The sequence below is a fragment of the Marmota monax genome, unplaced genomic scaffold (genome assembly GCF_021218885.2).
Source record: "Marmota monax isolate L192 unplaced genomic scaffold, Marmota_monax_Labrador192_F-V1.1 WCK01_AAM20220418_F8-fsc00024, whole genome shotgun sequence".
Taxonomy (NCBI): Eukaryota; Metazoa; Chordata; class Mammalia; order Rodentia; family Sciuridae; genus Marmota; species Marmota monax.
The window spans coordinates 20,009,090-20,025,130 of NW_026695224.1; the positions used below are offsets into that span (position 1 = coordinate 20,009,090).

Below are 16,041 nucleotides of genomic sequence, written 5' to 3' on the forward strand. Positions count from 1 at the left end.
TGTTATAGACTGTGACAGGATTTTCTTCTTTTATGGCTGAATAATATTTCATTATATGTGTCTGCCACATTTGTTTATCCACTTTCTCATCGATAGACATTTGGGTTGCTTCTGCCTCTTGTGATTTGTGAATAGGGCAGCCATGAACAAGCTTGTACAAGGATTCTTGGAGACTCTGCTTTCAATTCTTTTAAATTTGTACCCAGGAGTGCAATTGTGGTATTGTATGGTAGTTATTTTTTTAATATTTGGAGGAATGTCTTTATCATTTTCCATAATGACTGCACCCTTTTGTAACATTCCCATCAACAATGCACAAGGATTTCAGTTTCTCCACATCCTCAAAAACACATTATGATTTTCTTTTTAAAATAGTAGCCATCCTAATGATATCATTATTTATCTGGAAGTGTCATTATTAATCTTTCTATTTTTTTGTGTGTGGTAGTAGGGATTGAACTAAGGGATGCTCTACCACTGTGCTATATCCCTAGTACTTTTTATTTTTTTATTTTGAGACAGGGTGAGTCCAGCCCTGGCCCAGGAGGTTCAAGTAGTGTATGCCCATTAGGCTCAAGGGATACTACTACTACCCCTGCCCAGGTTCGTGCCTGGCTGCATAATGTAATTGTGTGGATCATGTGTTCCCTTGAGAGCAGTCATTACTCTCCATCTAAAGCCTGAAATTAAGCAGGCTAAGAATGTCTTGGTGACATAGAAATGACCATGTCTTGGGGCTGGGGTTGTGGCTCAGTAGTAGAGCACTTGCCGTGCATATGTGAGGCACTGGGTTTGATCCTCAGCACCACATAAAAATAAATAAATAAAGATTTTGTGTCCATCTACAACTAAAAATATATTAAAAAGAAATGACCATGTTTCAGATATGGAAGGGACCCTAGGATCCTTGGAGTCAGGATGGCTTCAGTGCTTGGCCTGGCTGTGACTTGAGCAAGTTATGTGACTTCTTTCCATCACAATTTCTTATCAGTCAAATGAAAATTATGAGCCTTAATTTACTTAAATTGTACAGTTAAAGTGAAGACGAAATAAGATAAGGAACAGTAAGTAGTTTGTACACCTTAAGCCCTGTGCAAATGGAACTGCTTATGGTGAACTGAGGTTTTTCTTCTAGTTTATTGATGAGGCTGATTTTGCTTTGCTTAGAGTTGTGGTAATCTTTGAGGTTTCTGATACATATGTATGTACATATGCATATATATATATATATATATGTATATAAAATCTTGATATTTCACAAAAAGTCATGACTCGATTTTGTCAAATTCTCTTTTATTTACATTTTTATATATTATGAAAAATTCAATATTATGAATCCATAAAACCTAGAAAATGAAAATCCTCCATAATCTCATACTTAAAGAATTAATCAAGATGGGTAACAGTGGCACATCTCTGTAATCCCAGTGACTCAGGAGGCTGAGGCAGGAGGCTACCCTCAGCAACTTAGCAAGACTTGTCTCAAAATTAAAAATAAAGAGGCCTAGGATGTAGCTCATTGGAAAATTACCCCCTAGTTTGAATCTCCAGTACCAAAAAGAAAGGTTAATTATAGGGTTTTGCATGTAGCTCAGTGGTAGAAACTTCCCCAGCATTCATGAGATTTTGGGGTCATTCCCATGTACCACCACAGCAACAAAAGAATTAAGCATAAAGGGGAATAATGTGGGTTTTCCTACATGTATGCTATGAATACTGTAATATACATAAATATGACTTGTTTATATCTATGGCCCCTTTCCATGGGATCCTGTCACACATACTGCTTTGCCACTTACTTTTCTATTTGGACAGTTTTGCATATTGCATACATTAGAATTGCTTTCTCTAGTGCCTTTATTGGGGTTTCAGTATTTTTTCTGTTATCGATAAATGTCATTTTAAGCACATCCAAGTTTTTGTGGTTCTCTTACACTTCTTCCTGCCAGTGTTGAGACCGGTGGTCACAACATCTTTGATGTTGTGCTGAGGCTCGAACCCGGGCCGCATACATGCCAGGCGAGTGTGCTATACCGCTTGAGCCACATCCCCAGCCCCATGTATTATCTTTTTATTAGAGTAGTCATCTTCAAAAGTTAATCATGGTAGTAGCTTCATTAAGAAGGAAAGTAATGACATGACAGGCAAGTTATGTTCTATTAAGTTGTTAATATTCTATTAAGTTGCTGAAAACACTAAAATCAGTTCATGACTACTGAACCAAATGACCCTAGGGGAAATACAGGATTAGGTTTTTGCTAGCCTGTTGTCATATTTTCATTATCTGATCAGCACCTAAACTTATTTTACGTGTGTTTCTGTTCAAAGACATGTTATTTATTTATTTAGGCACTAGGGAACAAACCCAGTGCCTTTTGTATACTAAGCATGAGATTGACTGTGTCGCTATACTGGCAGCTCTAGCAAATATATCATTAATTCGTTAATTTGAACTCAAGAGCCAATGACACTATATTGTCATGCCTACCCAATGTTTATCGAACAAAAATGTTTTGTCCTTTAGGTTCATCACACCCTTCTTGTGCTTAAGAGCACTAGATAGAACTTCAGTACTATGGCTCCAAGCAGAGCCATTTTAAACAGTGAGATCTCTAACAGAAAGCACAAAAATACAAAAAAGAAGGACTAAATATGCCATAAAAAGGACATGATTTTACAGTATGAGAGCTCAAACAAGGGGATGAGTGGCACCTTTTTTGACCTCAACAAGAGATGTGTATGTCAGAATACTCAAATTTGTTGTAATTTAGCATAGATCTCTGAGTGACTGAAAACACATGTATTGATTTAGGGTTATAAATCAATTTTACTGAGTAGATGCGTTTAAGAATGTGCAACTTCAGATAATAGTGAAGATTGACTGAAACAGGGTATTCCTCCACTCCAGTTTCCTGACACGCTCTAAGTAATTAAGAAATTATTACTTGCATGTCATGTGTAACTAATTAGAACAAATTAAAAATTTCTTTTAAAATGAAATGATCACTCGCTGTATGTACCTCAAAGGGCCATCTTTTGGTACAGTTTGGACCAATATTGAAACACAAAGTTCAATGTATGTACTTTTTTCCAGTATTTAAAAAAATCATAAAGTACTAGTAATCACGCAGAAAAAGTGCATAAAACCCAAACATGCAGTTTAACAAATAATTATATAGTGAATCATCCATTACCTGGGTCGTGAGATGGACCATCATTAGCACCTTAGATGCCTCTCAGTGCATAATTATTTTGTAGGAAACATCTATGATTCCTTTTTATCTCAAGATTATACTTGACTGTGTTCACTGCCAGGGCTTAGGCAAGTCTGAACTTGCATTCCATGTGTTTGTGTTTTCTTGCAGAGGTGCTCAGAACAGTGGATTTTGTGGCCCCTGATGACCAAGTCATCTTCTGCACCTATGAAAGAGAACAGAGCAGGGTGGTCTTCCAGATGGTAGGAAACCCTAATGTCAAGGGTCCTCCTAAGTCTTCCTGTCTCCTGGATTTCATTACTTGGGTCTTGTGCTGGTTACTATTGAGTGCCTGAGCTACTTTGCACAGCAGGGACTTCCTGAAGACTTGACTATTTTTCAAAGGGTCATTCCTGAGTGCTTACAGTATTGGAGACAGATATGGAAATCAAGCTGTCACAGTCTGTTACATATCTCCAGTCTCAGATTTAATTTACTTAATTAAAGGGATTTTTTGTTTGGCATGACTTCTATATTTGTTTTTTTCATCCATAGCATTGATTATTCATGTTATAGTGTTTGATTTTGTGTAGACTATATTTAATTCCTATCAAAGGAATTAGATTCCTTAATAGTAGTTAAACTACTTAATTTTTTATTTGTTTTTGTGTTTGTTTTTTGGTAGCAGGGATTGAACTCAAGTGTACTCAATCCCTGAGGCACATCCCCAGCCCTTTTTATTTTGTATTTTGAGACAGGGTCTCAAAAAAAAAGACTAAGTTTCTTTGAGCTTCGCTAAGTTGCTGAGGCTGGCTTCAAAGTTGTGATCTTTCTTTCTCAGCCTCCTGAGCCCCTGGGGTTATTACAGGTGTACACCACTGCACCCAGGTAGTTAAACTTTATGTTAGAGTTGTAAGGACTCTATCACTCTTTTCTCTTGTTCTGGACATTTCTAGGTGCTTTTTTAGAAATCTTGAGTGCTTTTTTTTTTTTTTTAAAGAGATCGTGGTGCTTTTTTACAAAGTATGTAGACATTTTGTCTTTCCTCTGGAACTCTGTTCAGATGAGGTCTATCATTGAGGGTGGTGTGTTTCATGGACTCAGAGACACAGTGAGAGGTTCATGAGTACTGACCCATGCGTGCTTTTGAGTCTACCATCTTCTTTCAGTTTGAATGATCATTGCCTTTTTTCTTTTCATGTTTTTCCAGATAAAATAATGTAGGTAGTATTGACATCAATGTGGGCTGTCCAAAAGAATATTCTACCAAGGTAAATTGATTTCTTCATATTTCTCAGAAGTATCCTATGGAGATTAAAGGAAGCTAACAAGACATGATGGCTACATGTACAGTATAGTACCCAGTTCTGGACTAGATCCTGAACTGGATGGGGAAAATGCTTGAAAGTATGTCAGTGGATTAATGGGCAAAACTGGATCAGGGCCAGGCATGGTGGTCCATGCCTGTAATCCCAGTTATTTGGAGGCTGAGGCAGGAGGATTGCAAATATGAAGCCATCCCAGGCAACTTAGGAGGACCCTGTCTCAAAATAAAACAATAAAAGAACTGGGGATGCAGCTCAGTGGTAAAGTATTTGCCTAGCATGTACAAGGCCCCAGGGTCAACCTCAGGTACTGTTTAAGGAAAAAAAAAAGCAAAGAAAAAAATAATATGAACAGGGCTTTGTCTTGTCATGAATAATACTGAGACAGACATGACATTTATACAAGAGATCAGATCAGAAGGCTATGGTAAGCCTAAGAACAGAGTGGAAGGGTGCCCTTAAACTTGTTTCTGATGAGGAAATGTGGTCCTTGAGGAAGAGATACAGGACAGCATGAGAAGATTTCCATGTGCAGGAACATGGAGGCCCCCAGGTAGTGAAGACAAAAAGAACTGTGAATGGCTCATTTTCATCAGAGGACTGGGGAATGGGAAATGAAGAGGAAGCAAAAGAGCATAGGATCGCAAACTTTAATTGGGATCAGATCAGCTGGACTTGGACTTCGGGTATCTTTGGCCTTTTTTTTTTTTTTTTTTTTTTTTATAGGGAAGCCATGTATCTGGAGGATTAGAATGGCAAAAGACTAGAGGTCCGGTTACTTAGACTTGGCTAGCAAATTGTTGGGTGTGGGATAGTGGGATAAGTGGTTGGGGTTTAGGGAGGGTAGACTGGCAGCCAGGAAACAGGATTCTTGTTTTTTTTTTTTTTTAATATTTATTTTTAGTTGTAATTGCACATAATACCTTTATTTCACTTATTTATTTTTATGTGGTGCTGAGGATCGAACCCAGGGTCTCGCACATGCGAGGCCAGTGCTCTACTGCTGAGCCACAACCCCAGCCCCCTGGGATTCTTGTTCTTTATCTGTGATCAGGAGCTGAAGAAAGGACAGATTTGGAGCAGATAATAAAAGCAGGTTGTGGTTGCTGAGTGTAAGGCATCAGAGGGACTCCTGTGGTGATGTCACTGGGAACCTTGTTGTAGGGTGAGCAGAAGGTCGACAGTGTAGACTTAGTAGATGTCCTCCTGGCCCACTGTCCAAAGTCAGCTACTGTGCTCTGAGGAGTCACCTATCCTGACACCAATGCTTTAGGTAAGGAGGCTTCAGAATGTCTGCCTGCCTGCTTAAAAAAACCAGAGGGCCCTACTGACACAGTATATTTGGAAAGTCAAAGAAGAATATAAGGACATTGGCTTCCTCTGGGGAAGGAAAGTTGAGTTTTATTTCATCTTATGCGGGTAGCAAATTTACACTCCAGAGGTGCTACTTAAAATAATTAGTAACTGGTACTAGCCAGTCAGAACAGATACCAAGTAGTATGCTGTAGTGGCACATGCTGGCTAACTATCTGCTTTTTTCTTGTGGTTCAAAAAGGAAGCTGCATAAAAAGTATAAATTTAGGGCTGGGGTTTTGGTCAGTGGTAGAGTGCTCGCCTAGCATGTGTGAGGCTCTGGTTTCAATCCTTAGCACTACATAAAATAAATAGGGGCTGGGGTTGTGGCTCAGTGGTAGAGCGTTTACCTAACACAGGCAAGGCCCTAGTTCGATCCTTAGCACCACATAAAAATAAATAAAATAGGGGCTGGGGTTTTGGCTCAGTGGTAGAACGCTAGCCTCTGCCTTACAGGACGTGCGAGACCCTGAGTTCGATCCTCAGCACCACATGAAAAAATAAACAAGTGAAATAAAGGTGTTGTGTCCAACTACAACTAAAAAATAAATATAAAAAAATTAAAAATAAATAAATAAAATAAAGGTATTGTGTCAAACTACATCTAAAAAATAAACATTTAAATAAATAAATAAATAAATAAAGGTAATGTGTCCAACTACAACTAAAAAAATATTTTAAAAAAGTATAGATTTAGGTGGACCTAGTGGTACACACCTATAATTCCAGTGACTCCAGAAGCTATAGCAGGAGGATCTCAAGTTTGAGGCCCACCTCAGCAACTTGGGTAGATCCTGTCTGCAGAAGAACTAAGGGTATAATAAAGGACCCCAGTACTAAAAAAAAAAAAAAAAAAGAAAAGAAAAGTGGAGATTGAAAGTCTCGGGCTGGTAGCTCAGAGGTAGAGCAATCACCTAGCATGTGTGAAGCCCTGGGTTCGATCCTCAGTACCACATAAAAATAAATAAATAAAAATAAAGATATTGTGCCCAACTACAACTAAAAAATAAATATTAAAAAAAAGTCTCTTCTCTAATTGGAAAAAACAGTAAAATTTTTAAAAAATATCTTTTGAACCTCTTTTATTTTGAATGTATTATCTATTGAAAAAAAGGAAAAAGAAAGAAAAGAAGGAAATTCCATTGTGGAAAATTGCTGTGGCAGGGGAGTGAGCTTGAATTTTTGACCCTGTGATCCCATAAGGAAGGGCTGGATTGTGAGTGAAGTGAAGGACAAATAGAGCTTGGTGAGTGCCCAGGCTTCCTTGAGGCCTCTAAAGTTTGTATCCTGAGCGCTCTAACGTTTGTATCTCAAATGCAGAGAGGTATTGGCTCCTCCACTCTCCCAATTCTCAAAAATAGTGTTTTTTTCCCTAGTACCAGGGATTGAAACTAAGGGACATTTAACCATGAGATCTACCTCAGACCTTTCTATTTTTTATTTTGAGACAGAATCTCACCAAGTCGCTGAGGCCATCTTTGAACGTGTGTTCCTCCTGGCTTTCCCTCCTGAGCTACTGGAGTATAGGTATGCACCACTGTGCCTGGCAATCTGTGGTGAGTTAATGTTCTCTCCGATTGAATCTGTCGCCTTTACATATGAAATTAAAGTGTAACAACTGAAACCTTCTGAGCACATCCTGTGAGCACTCATTAGTATGTGTTGTGTATAATATATTTATTGGATTTGTTTTTCTCCTTCAGATTTTTAAAGATTCTCTTCTCTACTACTCTATCCCAACACAGTGATTATTAAAGTAATTCTTTGCATTATCTAGATGACAGGAAATGTAGAAAATTGTAAAGAGTGAGCTGGGTTGTGGCTCAGTGTTAGAGTGCTTACATGTGTGGGGCACTGGGTTCGATTCTCAGCACTGCATAAAAACAAGTGAAATAAAGATCCATTGACAACTAAAGAAATTGAATAATAAGAAAATTGTAAAGAGAGTGAGGTATGATGGCACATGCCAATAATTCCAGCTCCATGGAAAGCTGAGGCCTTCCACTTGGAAGTTTGAGGCCAGCCTGAGCAATTTCTGAGACCCTGTCTCCAAATAAAAAATAGAAAGTACTGGGTATCTTGGTCAAAGGTAGAGCAACCTGTTATTAATTTCCAGTATACTGCAGGTGGACAAAAGAAAAGGGAAGGAAAATGGTTTTGATAATGTCCTTAGAAATGTCTTGGGAAGAGTATGTTTACAAAGAAGAGTGGTAGCCAGTGAGAAGGAGTATAAAGATGGCTTTTTTTATATACTTTTTTTATAACTTTTCTTTTTTATATGGTGCTGAGGATCAAACGCAATGCCTCATCCCTGCTAGTCAAGTGCTCTACCACTGAGCTACAGCCCCAGCCCAAGGATGGCTTTTAAATACAGTTGCAATCTCTGCCAAACTCTGAAGATACCAGCATAAGCTGCAGTAGTTCCTCATGGCAAGTTAGACCGAGGCCCTCTCTGTGACAACATTGTAAATCATTTGCAACCATCTGCAGAGCTTCTCTCTCAAATTTTTGTGTATTTGAATAACTTTATGATTAACACAACAGCAACAGTAAAATTTTTTAAAAATATTTATTCTTAAGTTTTCGGTAGACACAATATCTTATTTTACATTTATATGGTGCTGAGGATCGAACCCAGTGCCTTGTGCATGCTAGGCGAGTGCTCTACTACTGAGCCACAACTTCAGTCCCAAATTTTTTATTTCTTTAAAAAAATACAGGAATTAGAATTAAAAACAAAGATGATTCCTTAGATGTCCTAGGTAAATAAATGTCCTCTCTACTGAGCAGCTCAGCCAGCCAGCTTCTGTGACAGTGGTTTCTTGGCACGAAATTTGGGCCTAGGGCAACCCAGGGTCTTTTCTGCTTCTGCTGGAGCTCATCGTTTCTTGGGAGCCCCTCTGCCTCTCTTGTTTGGTTTCTGGGCTGGCTTCTCTGATGGCTTCTCTTCTTTGGCCTTTGGTGGAGTAGCCAAGGCAGCATCTCCATAGGGCAGGTAGCCACTCATGCCAGCCCACCTGCTTTTCTCCACATCCTTGGTAGAGGACATGGTAGTATGCAGGTATAGAAGGAGACATGGGAGGCACTGCTGCTGGAAAGAAAACCAGAACTGATTAATTGCTTCTGCTTTATACACTCTGCCCCCAGGACCTCGCTCTCCTGTTGCTTCCTGTTTCTGACTGAAGCCCTCTTCTCTGCTTGGCATCCCAAACACAGCCTTTGCCTGTGACCTCTATGGATGCTGTGCCTGTCAAAGTACTTGAGTTCTGTGGAGCCAGTGGAAGCAACAGAACAGTCAAACCTCAAAATTATCTCAAACAGCCCTCCCTCAGTCTCTCCCTTCTACAACTGAGAGAAATTTCTTAACATCTATCTTTTCTGAGGCTTTAATAGAAATAATTTTCAAGGTTTAAAAAATATTATAATATAAATTTGTTTAGAACTCTTCCTACTTGGCAGCTCCTCCTGGACACATTGTTACAGTCTGTTTCGACACACTGAATTCTAGGCTAGTTTTTATAGATTTTTATGATGCCTTTTTTTCTTTTTCTTTTCTTTTTTTTTTGACATGGTATTTTGAGATGGTGTTTCCCCAGACTGGCCCTGAACTCTTGAGCTAATGTGATCCTCCTGCTTCAGCCTCCTGGGTAGCTGAAACAATAGTTGGGCACCACTCCACCACTTTCTCAAGGCCATATACTAGGGAAGAGGGATTAAGAGATTGAGATGCAAATTCTGGGTACCAAACTTAGGTTTAATAGCCTTCTCACATCCACTTCCTGAGACATTATTTCCTCAGAACTCCAGTCTCTGTAACACTTCACCTCTCCCCCTGGCCCTCTGTTCTTCCCAACTGCGTGAGAACACCCTTTTTCTCAGCATTTCAGACTGGGATGTGTGTGAGGGGATCCATGTGAGTGTATCCATGACAGTATGGTAAAGGTGCCGGGTCTGTGCTCCAATTTTCCCTGGATAACAAAAGCACACTGGGCTTCTGTAAGACTCTTATTAAGGATCTGAGAATGAAATCTCCTTTCTGTTTTGGTGATAAGTGCTCTCACTCTGTTGCCCAGGTTTCATTGTTTCCCGCCCAGATGCTTGAGCCCAATTCCTGGGCTCAGGTGATCTTTCCACTCAGCCACCTAAGCAGCTGGGACTATAGGTGTGTACCAGTGTGCTGTGCTCTGAAGGAAGCATTGGGGGAAGCTAAAGGGGAAGGCTAGATTGAAAAAGATTAGCACCTTTCTGAACACTTGCCCTCAGCATTGAACAGAAACACTGTGGGTCCTTGTAGGAGAACCAGACCTTTGGTCTTACTCGTAGCTAGGGAAGTTCTGAGGTGTGATGGGGAAACCCAAAAGTAATGTGTGGCAGTCCAGTGAGATTGTGTGTTTACTAAGGGCTCCATTACAGATACCTGGCCTAGGCCTACCTGCTGCACTGCTCTCCCAGGAGGAAAAGTTAGACTGAATATAGAATATCCGGTCAGACATATTCTCTGAAGCAACCGGACACTCTGGTGTCTTTAGGGAACTGGTAGAGAAGATTCCTAGCGTTAACCTGCCATGGAAACTGAGGCTTGTGATGTCATCATTACTCAGTGAAGTCATGTTTAACCTGAGGGGTAGCCTTCAGATCCTTGGTATTTTATGGAAAGCATGGTAAAAGGAGAGAACTCTAACCTCCCTTTTGCCTGTCTACCCATATCCTAGTGGAATAGCCACTCTTCTGTGTAGCACAGCTGGGGGTTAGGTATAGCCTATGACCACAGCAGGGCAAGAGAAAACCAAATTCTGAAACTGGCCTGACAGTCACTGTTAAACATAATGACAGCTAGGTTTCATGGCCCTAATGCATTTATCTATTGGAGAGGCAGAGATTTGAGTGTATTAGGAGGTTAAGGAGTGATTCTTGGAAGTGGGCCTGAAGGTAAATTTAAAATTTGGGCTGTGTGTGTGGTGTTCCATGTCTGTAATTCCAGTGGCTCGTGAGTCTAAGTACATTTTCGAGGTCAAAGCCATCTTCAGTAACTTAGTGAGGCCCGAAGAACTCAATGAGACCCTGCCACTAAATAAAAAGAAAAAAAGAACTTTGGATGTTGATAAGTAGTGGATTGCCCCTGAGTTCAAAGTCCAGTACCCGCCCCCCCCCAAAAAAAAATAGGCACATGTGGAAAAACATTTCAATTGGGAAAAAAGCAAAGGCAGGTTCCATTTCACCTCATTATGCTCCAAAGATTAATGTTTTAAGAGGTTGGGGGTGTGTACTCAATGGTAGAGTCTTTCTTGGTAGAGTGTTTGCCTAGCATGTTTGAGGCCTTGGGTTTGATATGGGCACCAGAAACAAAATGAAAAATAAAATTCTTTGCACCTTTACGTTTTATAAGGGAGGTCTCAAACAGATGTGAAGGAGCCTACCAAAGGCCCCATAGGTAGTGTAGAGGTGTTGTTCTCAATTAGAGGGTTTCAGGTTATTTATGTTGCCACTCCAGAATTATAGCTGAGAGGCCGATCGTGGCACATTTCAAGGTGGTGGACAATGGAAAGGCTGTTAAATGTGCTCCAAGGCAAAATGAGCATCTCTAATAACTTTATAAAGTAGGGATGACAGGCCCATTTTAACATCAAATTTGAAACATGTTCATGACAAAATGACATTACAAAATTACCACATTATCATTTTAGTCCCCTTCAAGAAAGGCCAACAAACCATGTGTGGTCATGCAAGCCTATAATCCCAGCAACTCTGGAGGCTTAGGCAAGAGGAATAGAAGTTTGAGGCCAATCTCAGCAATTCAGTGAGACTTGTTTCCTGGGTAGCCCTGTGGTATAGCACCCCTGGGTTCAATCTCTATTACCACAAATAAGTAAGAAAAAAGGGAAGAAGGCTGGGATGTAGCTCAGAGGTAGAGTTCCCCTGAGTTCACACCTTGGTACTGCAAAAAAAAAGAAAAAAGCAAACAATAGGGCTGTGAAGATGTAGCTTAGGGGTAGAGAGCTTGCCATCCATAGCACTGCAAAGAAAGAAACTCAACTGATTTTTTGTCCTACATGTGGCACTTTGGACTGTGAATCATCAAATACAATGAAATTTGTCCCAATGATAGTTATAGTTAAACCAGCCCATAAAATATCATTTATTGCTAGAAATCATGACAGAAAATCAAAATGCATTTTATTATTCACATTTTATGTGAAAGACTATGCTACTATGGTCCAATGCTCCATTTCTCCGATGCTGGCCAGTAGCTCATTTTGCAAAGCAATAAGCAGCCCCGAGGCCCTGAGAGTCATTAAGGGCAGCCTGGCTGACAAGTGTTTTTATCTATCCAGGACACCAGGAAAGATCCCTAATCCAGAATCCCGTTAGTTAGCCAAAATCAGTCTTGCAGAGGCCAGTGCTCTCTCACTGAGGATGCCTCTTTGTCCAGCTGCTAGTTCAGTTTTCTGAACCAGGCTCACATCCCACAGATGGGTCACAAAGCTGATGACTGAGCCTGGCATCTCACTCCCAACATGGCCCACTCTCCCTGCTCTGTGGATGTAATCTTGCAGGGTGAGGGGGAAATCATAATTGACAACCAGGTTCACATGTGTGCTGTCTAGGCCGCAAGAAGCTATGTCTGTACAGAGTAGTATGTCTTGGAAGCACTGGAAGATACCTGCCCTCGTTGAGGCTGGCATTTGCCCCTGAAGCTTTAGGTGTTTGATCTTGTGGTCATGCAGAATATTTTTTTTATTTATATATAATAGCGGAATACATTACAATTCTTATTACATAAATAAAGCACTACTTTTCATATCTCTGGTTGTATACATAGTATATTAACATCAACTAGTGTCTTCATACATATACTTTGGATAATAATGATCATTATATTCAACCATCATTAATTACCCCATGCCCCCTCCCTTCCCCTCCCACCCCTCTGCCCTATCTAGAATTCGTCTATTCCTCCCATGTTCCCTCTCCCTATCCCACTATGAATCAGCCTCCTTATATCAAAATATTATCCCAGCTAGTTCAGAGTGCTGGAACTGTTACAGAAAACCAGGGCAGTTCCTGAGGATCCAGTCTTATCTGCTTTGTCATGCTGCTTGAGGATCTGTACCAACTCTGTCACCTTGTCTGTTCTCTTCAGCCTCATAACTGTTTAACTGCCATGAGGCAATGATGCAGTGGAGCTTAGAACTGGTGATGGTGGTGAGAGAGTCTGGCATCCCACCTTAACTTAGTGACTGGCCCACACCTTCAAGATCTTAAATTTGGGTCCAACCTTAGCAGCTTAGGGAGACCCTGTCTCAAAAAGGATGGGGGAGGTCTGGGGTTATTGCTCAGTGGTACAGCAAGTGCCTAGTATATGTGTGTTATTGGATTTGATCCTCAGTACCAGATAAAAATAAATTCTACAACTAAAACAATTATATTAAAAAAGGTGGGAGATTTGGTAAAGGATCCCCCAATACAAAAAAGAAAGTATATATTTAATTAAAAGTCTCCCAACTTTTAAGCAGAGGCAATCTTTACTTTTTTTTTTTTTTTAAATATTTATTTTTTAGTTCTCGGCGGACACAACATCTTTGTTGGTATGTGGTGCTGAGGATCGAACCCGGGCCGCACGCATGCCAGGCGAGCGCGCTACCGCTTGAGCCACATCCCCAGCCCTACTTTTTTTTTTTAAGGAGAGATTCTTTATTTATTTTTTAGGTGTAGATGAACACAACACAATGCCTTTATTTTTATGTGGTGCTGAGAATCGAACACGGGTCCCGCCCATGCTAGGCAAGCAATCTACCACTGAGCCACAATCCCAGCCCTACTTTTTTTTATTATTTATTTTTTAGTTGTAGTTGAGCACAATACCTTTATTTATTTATTTTTAAAATATATTTATTTTCTAGTTGTAGTTGGACACAATATCTTTATTTTGTTTATTTATTTTTATGTGTTATGAAGATCAAACCCAGGGCCTCCCATGTGCTAGGCAAGCGCTCTACTGCTGAGCCACAATTCCAGCCCCTATTCTTTTTTTTTTTTTTAAATAGTGTTATTTGTGACTTTTTCTTTAAGTTTTTAGTTGTAGATGGACACAATATCTTTATTTTATTTATTTATTTTTAATGTGGTGTTGAGAATTGATCAGTGCCTCACACATGCTAGACTAGTGCTCTACCACTGAGGCATATCCCCAGCCCCAATCTTTACTCTTTTATGTTTTGAACCTCTTACATTTTGAATGTATTATCTAGTCCAAAACAGAAAAAGTTAGAAAGAAAGGAAGGAAGGAAATTCTATTGTGTTAAATTGCTGTGGAAGGGGCAGTGAGCTTGAATTTTAGATCTGCGATTCCATAAGGAAGGGCTGGATTGTGTGTGTAAGGACGGATGGAGCTGGGTAAATACCCAGGCTTCCTTGAGGCCTCTAAGGTTTGTAAGCTGAGTTCTCTAAAGTTTGTATCACAAATGCAGAGCTGGTAGCTCCTTCACCCTACCAATTCTCAAAATGCAAGCCTGGCCAAGTCTCTGGTGTTTGTTTGTTTGTTTGCTTGGTAACAGGGATTTAGTTCAGGGTCATTTAACCACTGAGCCACAATCCCAGTCCTTTTTATTTTTTGTTTTGAGACAGAGTCTCACCAAGTTGCTGAGGCTGGCTTTGAACTGGCTCACTGTCCTGACCTAATGGTAGTATAGGCATGCACCTGGCAGTCTGTGGTGATTTAATGTTCTGATTGAATCTGTCATCCTTAAACATGAAAATAAACTAACAACTGAACTTGAACCTTCTGAGCACATCCTGTGAGCATTCATTAGTATGCAGTGTGTATACTGTATTTATTGGATTTGTTTTTCTCCACTTCATTCAGATTTTTGAAGATTCCCTTCTCTACTACTCTCCCTGAGACACTGATTATTAAAGTAATTCATTGTATTGTCTAGTACATGAGATATATGGAAACTGTAAAAAGCTAAGTATGATGGCATGGGCCCATAATCACAGCTCCTCAGGAGGCTGAGCTCAATGGTAGGGCAACCCTGGATTCAATTCTCAGTACTGCAGAGGGAAAAAAGAAAAGGGCAGGGGAATTGTTGGTAATAATCTCATTGTCATGAGACAACCAGTATTGTTAGCATTGAGTTCTGAGTGGCTCTGAGTTGGTGGTTTCTGTTTGCTGGTGTTTCGTTCAATCTTGGCATGTATCTGGATCCTCAAGACTGGGACATTGCTGGTGGCAGAGGAGAATCTCCTGGACAAGGTTTGTGTCCCTGAGTGTCTTTGCTGATGGGAGTATTTAATCTCATCATTTAGGGAGGATCCATTGTTTTTAAAGGGGTGGAAGATAGTGGTGTTTAGTTTCTTATGACACTGAGACCTGAGTAGGGAGTGGGAAGGTCTGAAAAAGATTTTTTTTTTTTTTGGTACCAAGGATTGAACTGAGGGGTGCTTAAACATCAAACAACATCCTTTTTATTTTATTTTTTATTTTGAGACACTGTCTCATGAAGTTTCTCAGGGGCTGGGTAAGTAGGTGAGGCTGGCCTTGAACTTGTGATCCTCCTGCTTCAACCTCCCAAGCTGCTGTATTACAGTAATGGGCTACTTTATTCACTACCTATCCCTGTTTTTTAAAATCTAATTTAAGCCATGGGAGTATAGCTCAGTAGTAGGGCATCTACTTAGCCCTGGTTTTCATCCCCAGCCTCAATAACCAACAAACAAGCAATCAGACAAAAAAGGGTCATCCTCCTGCCTAAAATTCTTTTGCAGTTCCTATTGCTCTTAGAATATCCCAAATTTTTTGTTTTGCTTTCAAGTTCTGGGGAGTTAGCTGCCACCAACCCTTCCAAAGTCAGCAACCCTTTGCTTTTAAACTGTGGCTGTGTCAGTCATACAGCTTCCCACCACAGGGCCTTGACACGTGCCATACTGTCAGCCTGTTGCCAACTGCTGGGGCTATTGAGGCAGGCCCAGGATAGGAAATTTTGTCACTAGGAAGTGATAAATATGCAAGTTCTACCTCTAGTTGGTCCCCTATGCTGCGGACAAGACAGTGGTAGAAACAGTTTTCCTCTTCAAATTCATTCAGAGCTAACCACCCCTGCTGATTTCCAGTATATTGCAAGAACATGCTGTGAAGGCCAGGTGTGGTGGCAGCACCCCCTTAATCCCAC

General features: G+C 40.3%; 1 protein-coding gene across 3 annotated transcripts in view; it reads left to right on the forward strand.

The window, feature by feature from the left end:
• The window catches only part of Dus2 (dihydrouridine synthase 2), an 80,022-nt gene that overhangs the window by 12,255 nt on the left and 51,726 nt on the right, over positions 1–16,041 (forward strand). For 2 of the 3 annotated variants that reach the window (XM_058575847.1, XM_058575848.1), the window contains exons 4-5: positions 3,366–3,457; positions 7,324–7,428. In XM_058575847.1, coding sequence (XP_058431830.1) covers positions 3,366–3,457; positions 7,324–7,428 — 197 coding nt within the window. The remainder of the gene's footprint in view (positions 1–3,365; positions 3,458–7,323; positions 7,429–16,041) is intronic. The other variant, XM_046434465.2, reaches the window with a different exon arrangement.